The sequence below is a fragment of the Strongylocentrotus purpuratus genome, unplaced genomic scaffold (genome assembly GCF_000002235.5).
Source record: "Strongylocentrotus purpuratus isolate Spur 01 unplaced genomic scaffold, Spur_5.0 spur5_scaffold_1, whole genome shotgun sequence".
NCBI lineage: Eukaryota > Metazoa > Echinodermata > Echinoidea > Camarodonta > Strongylocentrotidae > Strongylocentrotus > Strongylocentrotus purpuratus.
In genome coordinates this window covers 23,505,884-23,517,992 of record NW_022145594.1, presented here as the reverse complement: position 1 = coordinate 23,517,992, position 12,109 = coordinate 23,505,884, and the positions used below count along the sequence as shown (strand labels likewise).

Below are 12,109 nucleotides of genomic sequence, written 5' to 3'. Positions count from 1 at the left end.
TAGGTGTTGGATATTGAGCGTCAGTATCCTTACTTTGTATTTATCTCTTAAAATATAATAATAGTTATAAAGACAGATAATATCAAAGATGATAATGAATAATTAAAAAAAATTATGATGATAATACTATAATAGTAACAATATCAGTAACACGACACTACTACTACTACTACTACTACTACTACTACTACCACTTTCATTACTGATAACCATCACACGTTTCTCTATATTCAAACATGTCTACTACTCGTTTGGGATGAAGTCATTCGTCCTTAGATTAATTGACAGATGTTTGGTCAATTTATCCCAGAAACAATCTTGTCCTCTCACTTCCTCAGTCCAGTGAATATAGGGTCTGCCATCATTGAGGTACAACCTCGCCAAGAATGGCATTTCATCATCTGGGATGTCTTCGAGGAAAACCACGACTACGAATTCTGTCAGAGTGTCACTCACGTGGTCCATGGCCGTACGCAACTTGAGTATGAACCAGTGGTCGTGCACAGCAGCTCTGCTAATCACTATGATGGTCTTGTAACTATGGCTCACCACATAATCGACGGATTCTAAGTAATGCATACCCAACACAAGGTCTTGATCACCAAAGACGTTCCTCTGAAACTGTGGAAGCCGTTCTTTGAGAGCTGGTCGGAGCTGTTCACGAATCCATTCTTCGTCATCGTCGTAGAAAATTATGTTCACGTCAAACTCGTAATCATTGTGGTCACGAACGTCTCGCATCTCTTTATAGCCCAGTATGGCCAGTTTCAAGAGAAACAGTTTGTACCTCAACTGCCATCGGTAGTGATACAACAGCACGCTGATGGCAACCAAGCTAATGGAGACGAGGGGAATCAGAGAGAATATACCATTGTTTATTATACATAGTTCATTTGGATCAAACTCAAGCAGGGGTTTCTCACGAAGAGGCTTCAGAGATGCTGACGAACAAATAGTTTCGTCCTTGTTTTTCAGGCTTATATGTTCATTTAACCAATCAATAAGCCACTTTAGATCACAGTTACAATCAATTGGGTTCATTGATAGATCAAGTGATGAAATGGAGGAAAAGATCGGCTTGAAAGTGCTTTGATTAAGGCGCGTTAATCTGTTGTCGGCCAAGGAAAGATTTGTGAGCTTCCAGTTATGTGAGAACATTAGCTCCTCCAAGTACGCAATACGGTTTCCTTCAAAGTTGATATTTTGTATTTGATCCAACCCCGACAATACATCATCATGAATATGATGGATGTTGTTTCCCTCCAAACTTAACTTCTGAAGTGATTCCAATCCCGAGAAGACAAGAGGATGAAGATTTTTAATATCGCAGTAGTCTAGATTTAGCTCTTGTAAAACAGAGAGTTGCTGGAATATCCTTGGCGGTAAATCGTTCTCCTCACTCAGGAGAGGGTTAATACTCAAGTCCAAATGAATAAGATCCAATAATCCATCGAAAACAGACGCGTTTGCAGTTGAACTCCATATGTTCTTCAGCCGAAGCTGAGAGTCTTTCATGTTTAAATTAACAAGGGATTGTAAATGTTTAAATGATTTTACTGGTCGCAAAGCAAACCAAACTAGAGAAAGAGAATTTAGGAAAAGTGATCTTAATATTGGGGTGTTCAATTCCAGAATAACTAAACTACTTCCAGTCAAATGAATGGCTTGAATATTGTCAAGTCCCGAAAAGGCGGTCAGCTTAAAGGCAGAAAGGTATTTGTTTGAGCTCATGTCTAAGAAAGTTAAATTTCCTAAACCACGAAATACAGATGCAGATATTTCTTTTAACAGATTACCGGATAAGTCAAGCTCCGATAAGTCCACTGTCCAAGTCTGATCGTGAGGATTAATTTTTGTCACTTGGTTACTTTTGATTATCAGTACCTTTAATGCCTTCATGCCCTCGAAAAAAGCTGGTTGAATTTCGTCTATTGGTAGATTGTTATGACTGAAACTTAATTGTTTGAGTTTTGTCAAATTTGAGAAGACTAAAGGATGGAGGCTATTCAGGTCATTGTAGCTGAAGTCTAGAACAGAGAGAGAAGAATCGCGCAGAGGATCAAAGAAACCTTTAGGAAACTCACCAACAGAGCCTTCCTCGATTGTAAGCTCTCCGATGTCTGATTTTGAGATTCCGAGGATGATGTTTGCCAACACCTCGTAACTCAAATAGCAGCGACCTAGCATCAAAGAGCGAACATGTAGTGATGCGATCACATCAGGGTCTACTGATCTGATAGGGTTGTCTGTAAGATCTAGAATATCAGTGTGGCACACAAAGGTGAAATCTCTCGCTGTAAGGTGTTGCAGTCGATTACCACTCATGTCTACCAGGGATATCCCTGTGTCTACAGTGTCGGCCATGCCACAATAACTTACATTGATGAATGAGAGCTGGTTGAAGAACAGTAATGCAGAATCTAGACGTGGACTCCATTTTAGGATGTCATTGGGGAGCGAATTCAAGTTTGATGCCGCTAACTCGAGATAGGAAAGCTGTGAAGACATCATAAAGACGCCTGTTGCCGGAAGTACAAGATTCTGGTTAAAGGCTAGAGTCAGGTTTTTTAAGCCCTTGAGGGGGTAAAAAGCGGCTGGTTCTATCGCTCTTACATCGTTTACAGAAATGTCCAAAAAGTGGATAAGAGGGTATACTTTAAACGAGGAGTTCAAAAGTTTGTTGATATTGTTATAGGACAAGTCAAGCTCCTCGGTATCCTCAGAAAGATTCTGAGGAACCGTGTTCAGGCCTTTATTGCTGCAAGAAGCTCTTTTCAGTTCAAGGTTCTGATCGCATCTATGGAAAGATTTGTACATGTCCTTTGTCAAGGATGTCACAGCCGAATCTTCATCATGTCGATGTAAAGATTGAAAGGACGAACTGACTATGAGACAAGCGACGAGCAATATGTACAAGTTTGAGCCGTTTGCCATGCTGTCAATATCTCATCTTTGAAAAAGGAAAGGTACTCCTTTGTCGGATGATAATCAATCGCTCTTAAATATCTTATGCTAACACAAGCTCGTAGAAGCAAAAACAAATTTTGATCCTTTGCTGCAGACGGTCAGCCTCATTTTGAGCTGTGACGAATCCAAACTCATATTGCATGTGTGGATAAACATTTAAACATTTACAAGTAATAAGATCACACTCAAAACCATATGAGACATTTTAAAGGGTATGTACTAAAGAACACAAGGGCAAATAGAAGTTAACACCGACATTAAATATAATAGGTCTATTAGTCGGCACTTAAAACCTGAAACTTTGTATACAGAAATCTTATAGAAATATAAATACCATTACACACTCTTTCTGTTTCCATTATCTTGAAGTGGTATGGGATATGATAGGCCTACTATTCGGCACTTAAAACCCGAAACTATTTATACGCAAGGGCAAGCAGAAGTTAGCATCGACATTGAATATAATATGCCTACTAGTCGGCACTTAAATCCTGAACCTTTTTAAACAGAAATCATGTAGAAATATCAATATCGTTAAAGAGAAGGTTGAGTTCTGGGAAGAGGTGAAAAATAATTTGTGAGCATTACTCATTCTTATTATGCAAGTGTGGAAGAACATCAGTTAAGACATGTTCCCTCAAAAGCTTGGCTCTTCAAATGCCTTCATATTCTAAATATGCATGTAACATCGTACAAATCGGGGGGCCGGCTTTTTACGCCACGTATTCGAGTAGTCCCATATACATCTTTCTGTGCAAGTGTTTGTAACTTTACCAAGACTTGGCCACATTTCTTATCATTTTGATGATTCCAGAACCTTGCAATACAAACACATTCTTATATGCTATATGATCAACCTTTTTTGGTCGGTTCCACACCGTTTCTTTCACAATGCAATCGCATGACCAGAACTCAACTTCATCTTTAAACGCTCTTTCTATTTCCAGCATTTTGAAGTGGGCTATTGAAATACCACATACAAAAAAGCCATAAGCCGACGAAGGACATTGATAGGTACAGCCTATATATAATGCATCCTGCGAAAACTCAAGGTGCCTATGAAGTACATGTACTGCTAAAATGGTTTTGTATTGAATTGTATTGTACTGTAATGATATTAATAATAGTTATAATAATAATTATAATGATATAATAAGAAAAAATGGTAATAAATGAGATTTGTTAGGCGCTATATGGTTTCCCTATTGTATTGTATTGCATTCTATTGTATTGCATTGCATTGTACATATTGTATTGGATTCTATCAAATCATACGAAATGCAGTTAAAATATCATCATACGCATCATTATCGTCATCATCACCACCATCATCATCATCATCTTCTTTATAATTCCTATCATTACTTTCATTTTATCATCATCATCATCATCATCATCATCATCACCATCATCATTATCACCATCATCATTATCATCTCCATCATCGTCATATTCACATGCAGTTTCCTAACAGTTTCTAGGGTTAGCACAAAATAAGACCACAGACGACAATGACTTCAACTTTCCATGGCTTCGTTCATTATTATTTGCATAAATATGTGAATAGGCCTAAGATGCTGGCATAACTTGTGGCATATAATTATTTAAAAAATACTTACGAAAATTGTGGAGCCACCATGTGGCATCCATATACAAGGCTATATAACTATAGGATTTCAACAAAAAACTGCCCTATACATTCAATCTTAAACAGTAAGAAAGGATAAAAGCTGTACACTTTTACATAAATATGTACAAAAGAACAATCATGTTTGATATAAAAGTCTTCTTTTTTTTTGTGTTAAACTTCAAATTCTGATCTGGATAGATTTTATCTTTCCAAAACAGCTAGTTGTATCATTGAGCAATGAACAAACTTGAAAGTCATTCTCATGTCAAGTTTTTGTCGAACATGGGAATATTCCATACATCAAAATTACAATCTCTTCACATATTCCACACGACAGTCCTTGTAAAACATATCATACTTCTGATTATTTTAACCTTTGCCCTTCTAAGATGTCCAACCAACCTGACAACTTCCTGCTGTAAGCCTTATTCCCAAATTTTTATTCCAAATTCCCAAGAAACATGGGCAGCGTACAAAAATCCGTCATAAGTACAAGGTTCGCTGACGACCTATGATATGCGTATATTAAATTCGACATGATGTTGGCCAAGTTGTACTTCTGATGGTTTGGTGAAACACTGGCCTGGTATGGCACAGTAAAGTGAGATACACTGTAAGTGAAGTGCCTCTCTCTGTATTTATCACACACATATATTAAAATGAGTTCACTTAAAAGCAATGTTACGTGCTGACTTGTTATTATTTTCCACTCCCACTCGCCATCTATGAACACGTATTTTTTTTTTAATTTGCCAGAGCATTTTACAGCATCATGTATCAACGGGCCTGTTCTGGAGTCAGTAAAAGCTTTGTCTCACAAAGCGCATGTCGTTTAAAGGGAAAGTCTAGAAATGAGGCTTTATCGACACAAATTCAAGAGCACATAATCCTGTCTAAAATTTTCACAAAAACAAAAAGATCGCCTTACGTAAGTTGGTTCTCAATCATTCAAACTTCTAGTATCTTAGTGTAAAAAGGATTTGTTATATTATTTCATCTGTAAGAGGTATATGATATTCACCCTGTCGTTATTTCAATACATATGAGCAGCCATTTTCCATTGACCTTTACACATCTAAAGAATAGAGCTCTTGAAGCGATTATGAACGTTGTTCATACAGTGTAAATCACTTCACTGATATAAAATAAAACCTACGAGCTTAAGCCTATATTACAGCCTAGGCTATTTTGAAACTGCAAAGCCCAGGGGTGGGGGGGGGGGACTTAGAAGCCCCCCCCCCCCTAAGATCTCGGTCGTGAAACGGCCGATCGCCGCCAAAATATGCATGCATGTCAAGTTACTATGGTAATTTCAATTATTTTAGAAAGTTCACTTATTTGCATATTTATGGTAATTTAGGCCTATGCAATTAAGGTCATAAAACTCACATTGTTACCCATAAATCGTATATTCTTCATATTCCAACATTCGTTTTCATTACATGTATTCTTTAGACCATTTGGAACAATACTACAACAACTTGATAGAGCCAGGTTATTCTTTATGTTATCTATTGTTTTGATAATTTCTTATGCATTCCTTTATTTGCTTTTATTATGTATTTCATTGTTTTTGTTGTTTGTTATTTTGTCTAACTATAATTCAACTACTTTGACCCCCGAGAAAATCATCTTAACTATAAACAAGACCAAATAACGAATGTTTTATCTCTTTTGGGGGGGAAATGATATTTGCACATGTTTTGTACACAAATCACGAAAATTAGCGATTTTCGAGCTGACATGCAACGACAAAAGGTCATGTGACTTTGTAGCGGTAGGTCCGATTTTCGAAAAAAATGTTTCAAAACATGCGCGAGACTCGAAAGAAGAAATTCATAACATTTCAGCGCTAGATTCTGGTGCGTTAAACAATAATCTCGACAAATTTAGAGTGGGGGGGGGGGGGAGGGAAGCTTCTAAAGCCCCCCCCCCCGGGGTATTTTGGGTGAAGGAGAATGAGGTAGTCTATGAACTTCTAAATGCCCAAAGAAATCTCTTTTATATCCCCTATAGCAAAGAAAAATCCCACCTCCTTGCATTTGATGACTGGGTTTTGCAGCATAAATGATTTTCCCATGCTGGTTAGATTTTAATTGATGTGATGCTTCTTTGTAAACAGCAGTGGCGGACCCAGGGGGCGGGGGCCCGCCCCCCCCCCTTGGGAAAAAAGAATGGAAAAAAAAAAGGGGGAAAAGGAAAAAATAGGGAGGAAAAAAGAGAGAGAGAGAGAGAGAGAGAGAGAAGGAAAAGGAGGGAAAGAGGAGAGAAAGGGAAAGAAAGAAGAGGAAGAAGAAAAGAAAAGGGGGAAAAGGGAGATCGGGGGGGGGCAAAAGGGCCTCGCCTCCCAGGCTGTTGCATCCCCCCCCCCCCCCCCCCAATCAAAAAAATAAGAGAGAAGGAAGGAAATGGACAGAAAAAAGGAAAAGAGGAGATAAAGGGAACGAAAATTTAGGAAGAAGGAAAGAAAAAAAGGGGGTATCAGTTGCAATTTTCCCGCCAACAAGTTGTGGTTCGGGGTGGGGGTAGGGCAAAAGGCCCTTGCCTCCCTCCGCCCCCGCAAAAAAAAGAGAGAAGGAAGGAAAAGGAAAAAGAGGAGAGCTAAAGGGGACCGAAAAAGAGGAAGAAGGAAAAAAAGGGTGAAAAGAAGGGGAAATAGATAATTTGCGGTTAATCCTGCCAACATCGTGTGGAGAAGGGTGGGGGCCAAAAGAACCTTGCCTCCCCCCCCCCCCCCCCCCCCCCCCCTCCCAGCAAACCTAAAAGAGAGAGAAGGAAGGGAAGGGAAAGAGAAGAGAAAGGGAACGAAAAAAGAGAAAGAAGAAGGGTAGGGGAAATCAGTTGCGATTTTTCCGCAAAAAAGTGTTGATCAGGGGGGGGGGGGGGTACTGGCGGAGAACGGTACAACGAATCGCCTTCTTTCCCTAATGATTTAAAGAAACGTAAAAGCTGGGCTTCGCGCGGGAGGGGGAGGGGGGTAAACTGAATTTAGACAAGGATTATTTTCGAGAACGGTACAACGAACTTTCTTGTTTCTCTAATAATTAAATGAAATACCAAAGCTTCCGCGCTTCGCGCGGGAGGGGGGGGGGGGCGAAAGCTGAATTCAGACGAGGATTAAGAGTCGAGAACGGTACAACGAATCACCTTCTTTCCCTAATGATTTAATGAAACGTAAAAGCTTCCGCGCTTCGCGCAGGAGGGGTGGGGGACTGAATTGAGACAAGGATTAAGAGGCGAGAACGGTACATCGAATCGTCTTCTTTCTTAAATAATTAATTGAAATGTCAAAGCTTCCGCGCTTCGCTCAGGAGGGGGGGGGCGGAGGGTAACTGAATTCAGACGAGGAATAAGAGTCGAGAACGGTACAACGAATCGTCTTCTTTCTCTAATATTTTAATGAAACGTAAAAGGTTCCGAGCTTCGCGGGGGGAACTGAATTTAGACGAGGATTATGAGTCGAGAACGGTAGAACGAATCGCCTTCTTTCCCTAATGATTTAATGAAAGGTAAAAGCTTCCGCGCTTCGCGCAGGAGGGGGGGGGGGCTGAATTGAGACAAAGATTAAGAGACGAGAACGGTACAGCGGATCGTCTTCTTTCTTAAATAATTAAGTGAAATTTCAAAGCTTCTCAGACGAGGAATAAGAGTCGAGAACGGTACAACGAATCGTCTTCTTTCTCTAATGAATTAATGAAATGTAAAAGCTTCGGCGCTTTGCGGAGGAGGGAGGGGAAAATCGCCCCTCCCCCCCCCCCCCATTACTTCAATGCTGGTCACCATTACGTATCAATATTTGGCTCCAATTTTCAAATTTGAGCCCCCCCCCCCCCCCCTCCTAAGAAATCCTGGATCTGCGCCTGCACTGTAACCATTGTTTCTTAATTCGGCTACAAGTTCTTTGTACCGTTCGAGCTTTCTCGTGTGAGCAGCATTGGTGTTTGTTTCAAAGGGCCCTGTTAATTCGATCAATAGCATTAATTTTGTTTCATTGATTCCCAAATAACGGCGAGATCTGGGCGTTGGGATGGTTCCGCCCGCAACAGTGAAACCCTAAATATCGGCATAGAGACTTGTTCGTGAGGGAGGAACTCATTCACAGTGCGAAAAATATACCTAAGAATATTATTGTGCCTCTATTCGTATCTTTCAAGAAATGTTGGACAGTTTGCTAGAATATGGTGAAGGGTGCCAGTTGTAAGTAGGCAAAAAGGACAATAGCTTGTTTGTCAGTTTTTTCCCTCACCTGTAAAAATTTGCGTATGATGGCAAAGAGTCAATACATGAGTTGGTTACAAAACTTAATACCTTCTTTGGTAAATTGTACATCATGGATTTCTATGTGAGGTTTTCGTCTTCCAAAGTCAGTAGTTTCGCAAACTGGCCTTGGCAAAGCAATTGTTCAACGGATGTTGATCGCAGGCGCGGATCCAGGATTTCTTAGGGGAGGGGGCCCAATTTTTTTTTTTTTGCTCCCGAAAATTTGAAAATCGCGCCGGCCGAAAAGTCGCTCAGTGGGGGGGGGGGGGGGGGGGGGGTACAGAGCACAATTTTTTTTTTTTTTTTTTTTTTTTTTTTGCTCCCGAAAATTTGAAAAACGCGCCGGCCAAAAATTCGCTCAGTGGGGGGGGGGGGGGGGGGGGGGAGTGAGCACATTTTTTTTTTTTACTCTCAAAAAAATTTCAATTTGCACCCCCCCTTGAGCGCCAGGGGGGGGGGGGCCAACCCCCCAAAAAGGTTAAAAATCACGTGATTTTACATGATTTTTTTCTCAAGGGGGGGGGGGGCCGGGCCCCCCGGCCCCCCCCCCTGGATCTGCCACTGGTTGATCGTCTTCTAACACATTTTGACACTCTTCTTCACCACCTTCCGTGAACTATTATTAACACATACTGTTTTATTAATGAGATATATCTCGAATCAAATCAACCTGGGTGATGTTATCGGACAACTCAACAATATCAATCTTCCGTCATCCTGGGAAACCGATCGGTCTATTTATACACGAAATGTATTACTAAATTTGGTGCATGGCTTAATGGTGTTGGCACCAAGTTTAATTGTGTAGCCTCGTTTGAGATACAGCCTTTATACTGTTTTATTCATGAGATATATCTCGAATCAAATCAACCTTACTGATGTTTAAACATAATTTTTGGCTTGACATCCAGTAAATAAGATCGATTGATCGATCGATCGCCACAAATATGTTTAAATAATTAAAATTTCTCCCAGGCAGCATTACATTTATACTTTGCGATGTTATCGGACAACTTAACAATATCAATCTTCCGTTCTCCTAAATATATGAGGTGAAATGAAAGGGAAAGGGAAAGAAAAGAAAAAAAGAAAAGGAAAAGAAATGAAAGAGAAGAGAAGAAAGAAAGAGAAAAAAGAGGAAGGAGAGGAAAGAAAGGAAAAGAAAGAAAAGGAGAAAAGGAAAAAACGACGAGAAAAAGGAAACAAAAGAAACGGGGGATGAAAGACAGGAGAAAGAGAGAGGGGTTAGAGACTGAGAGAAGAGGGGTGGGAGTAAGAGAGAAAGGGGGATGTTGGGTGGAGTCACCAAGTCGAGGGGGCAACAAAGATTACGCACAGACAATTTTTTTGCTTTGTCGGGTCCGCTGTGTCGGTATGATTGCTCGATCCTCGTGTACTATATCAATGCAGAAGTTTGAAATCGGGGAGATGTATTATGTCAGTCGGCCGGCAATTTTTTTCCCCCTACGAACTGTGTCTTTTTATCGGACAAAGAAACATTTTTGAAAATTCAGACAATGATTAAGAGTCGGTAAAACGAATCGTCTTCTTTCTCTACTAATTTAATGAAAAGTCACAGCTTCCGCGTTTCGCGCAGGTGGGGGTAGGGCAGGGGCGTAGACAACGGGGGGGATGAGGGGGATGCATCCCCCCCACCTCACAAGGTGGGGGGGGGGGGGATGGCATGTACAATCATCCCCCCAGGTTTTTGGGAATGATATTTGCTTACTTAATAAGTCATAATGATGATAATAATATTAATAATAATAATGATAACAATTATCATATTAATAATAATAATAATTATGATGATGATAATAATAATCTTCATCATTATTGTAATTGTGTTTATTGTTAGCCGCATTCACACGGTGAAAGCCAATTCTAAAACAGAATAGAAAATGAATGTGATACAACAGTATACATAATAATTCGTGACAGAGAGTACCATACTACTATCTTTATAACAAGTATTATTCAAACAAACATATATAATTATGTATAATCATGAATTGTTCAACTTCATGCTCCCACTATATGACTATTGTTACACTAATACTGATATCAGGACTGACTGGTATACATTAGTTTGTTGTTAAGCTTGCAGCAGCTACATCTTTTCTGTATTGTTAACTATTTATTTATTTTTGTTTTATTTAAGATGCACTTTGTTTTGTATTCATTTAAAGTATGTTGATTGATGCATGAAGACATAAGTTTGAAATGTTTAAATAAGTTTGTTTCATGTAAAGCGCAGTGTGAATTTACCCTGTCTTGAAATGCGAGATAAAAGGAACCTATTAGTATTAGCATTATTAATTGTATTAGTATTATTTTTTATTTGTATTATTATTATTATTATTATTATTATTATTATTATTATTATTATTATTATTATTATTATTATTATTATTATTACTATTATTATTACTATTACTATTATAAGGCTGAGATCAAATAGAAGTAAATAATGCCCTAATTTGAAACGATGCAATGCCGTTATGGTTCCGATTTCTTCACAAACTTACAAAGCAGTATTGTTACTCCATGGATCATAGTGATACTGTTTATGTTTTTTGTATCTGTATGTTAATGAGCCGCCAGCCAATATCCATCTATGGATACTATGCCTGTTTCTTTGAGGTAAAAAAAAGCATAGTATGTACGTATTATGCTTTATAATGAACAGACATATTGTTCAAAGTTTAATCGTTATTTGTTTGTTGTTTATGTGTTCTATTCACAAATGGCCACAGAGGCTGTTTTCATTCATAACCACATACCCCTATCAAGACAACAAAGACTATACCTGCGTGTACACAGTTGACATTGTTTTTTTTTCTGAAGAGGTGTAACAGCAAAATTCACAGAGATAAATAAATACGTAGTGTGGTTCAATATGCAATACTATGTGTCAGTCCATTCTGTATTCGTATGCCACGGTGTGTAGATCTTCTCGATGTATGTCTGTCCATTCAAGGCGTAGTATGTGTGTGTGTGTGCGTGTGTGCGTGTGTGCGCGTGTGTGTGTGTGTGTGTGCGTGCGCGCGTGTGTGTGTGCGTGAATATGTGGTGTGTGTGTGCGTGCACGCTTGTGTGTGTTATTTTACCTCATTAAGTATGCATCAGATTGCACGATTTCAAGTTCAAAATTGCAAAAGCTCCCTACCGTGGGAGGGGGGACACCCCCCTCCCACACCCTCCCCCCGCTCGGTCGCTTCGCTCCCCCCGCTCGGTCGCTTCGCTCCCTCG

At 39.5% G+C, this 12,109-nt stretch overlaps 1 protein-coding gene across 1 annotated transcript; it reads right to left on the bottom strand.

Annotated features, from left to right (window-relative positions):
• Positions 1-243: 243 nt before the first annotated feature.
• LOC105445096 (slit homolog 3 protein-like) lies at positions 244-2,508 on the bottom strand. The gene is made up of 2 exons (XM_030978623.1): positions 2,085-2,508; positions 244-1,508 (listed from the first exon to the last, which is right to left on the bottom strand). Exons 1-2 carry the CDS (start codon positions 2,506-2,508, stop codon positions 244-246), a joined length of 1,689 nt encoding a protein of 562 aa, XP_030834483.1.
• Between the last annotated feature and the right edge of the window lie 9,601 nt (positions 2,509-12,109).

What these genes read in the sequence shown, in the direction of transcription:
- LOC105445096 (XM_030978623.1), bottom strand. Translation starts at nt 2,508, where the DNA reads ATGTCTTCACAGCTTTCCTATCTCGAGTTAGCGGCATCAAACTTGAAT. An exon ending in AATCGAGGAAGGCTCTGTTG is followed by an intron (nt 1,509 to 2,084) that starts GTGAGTTTCCTA and finishes TAAACATGAAAG; the next exon opens with ACTCTCAGCTTCGGCTGAAG.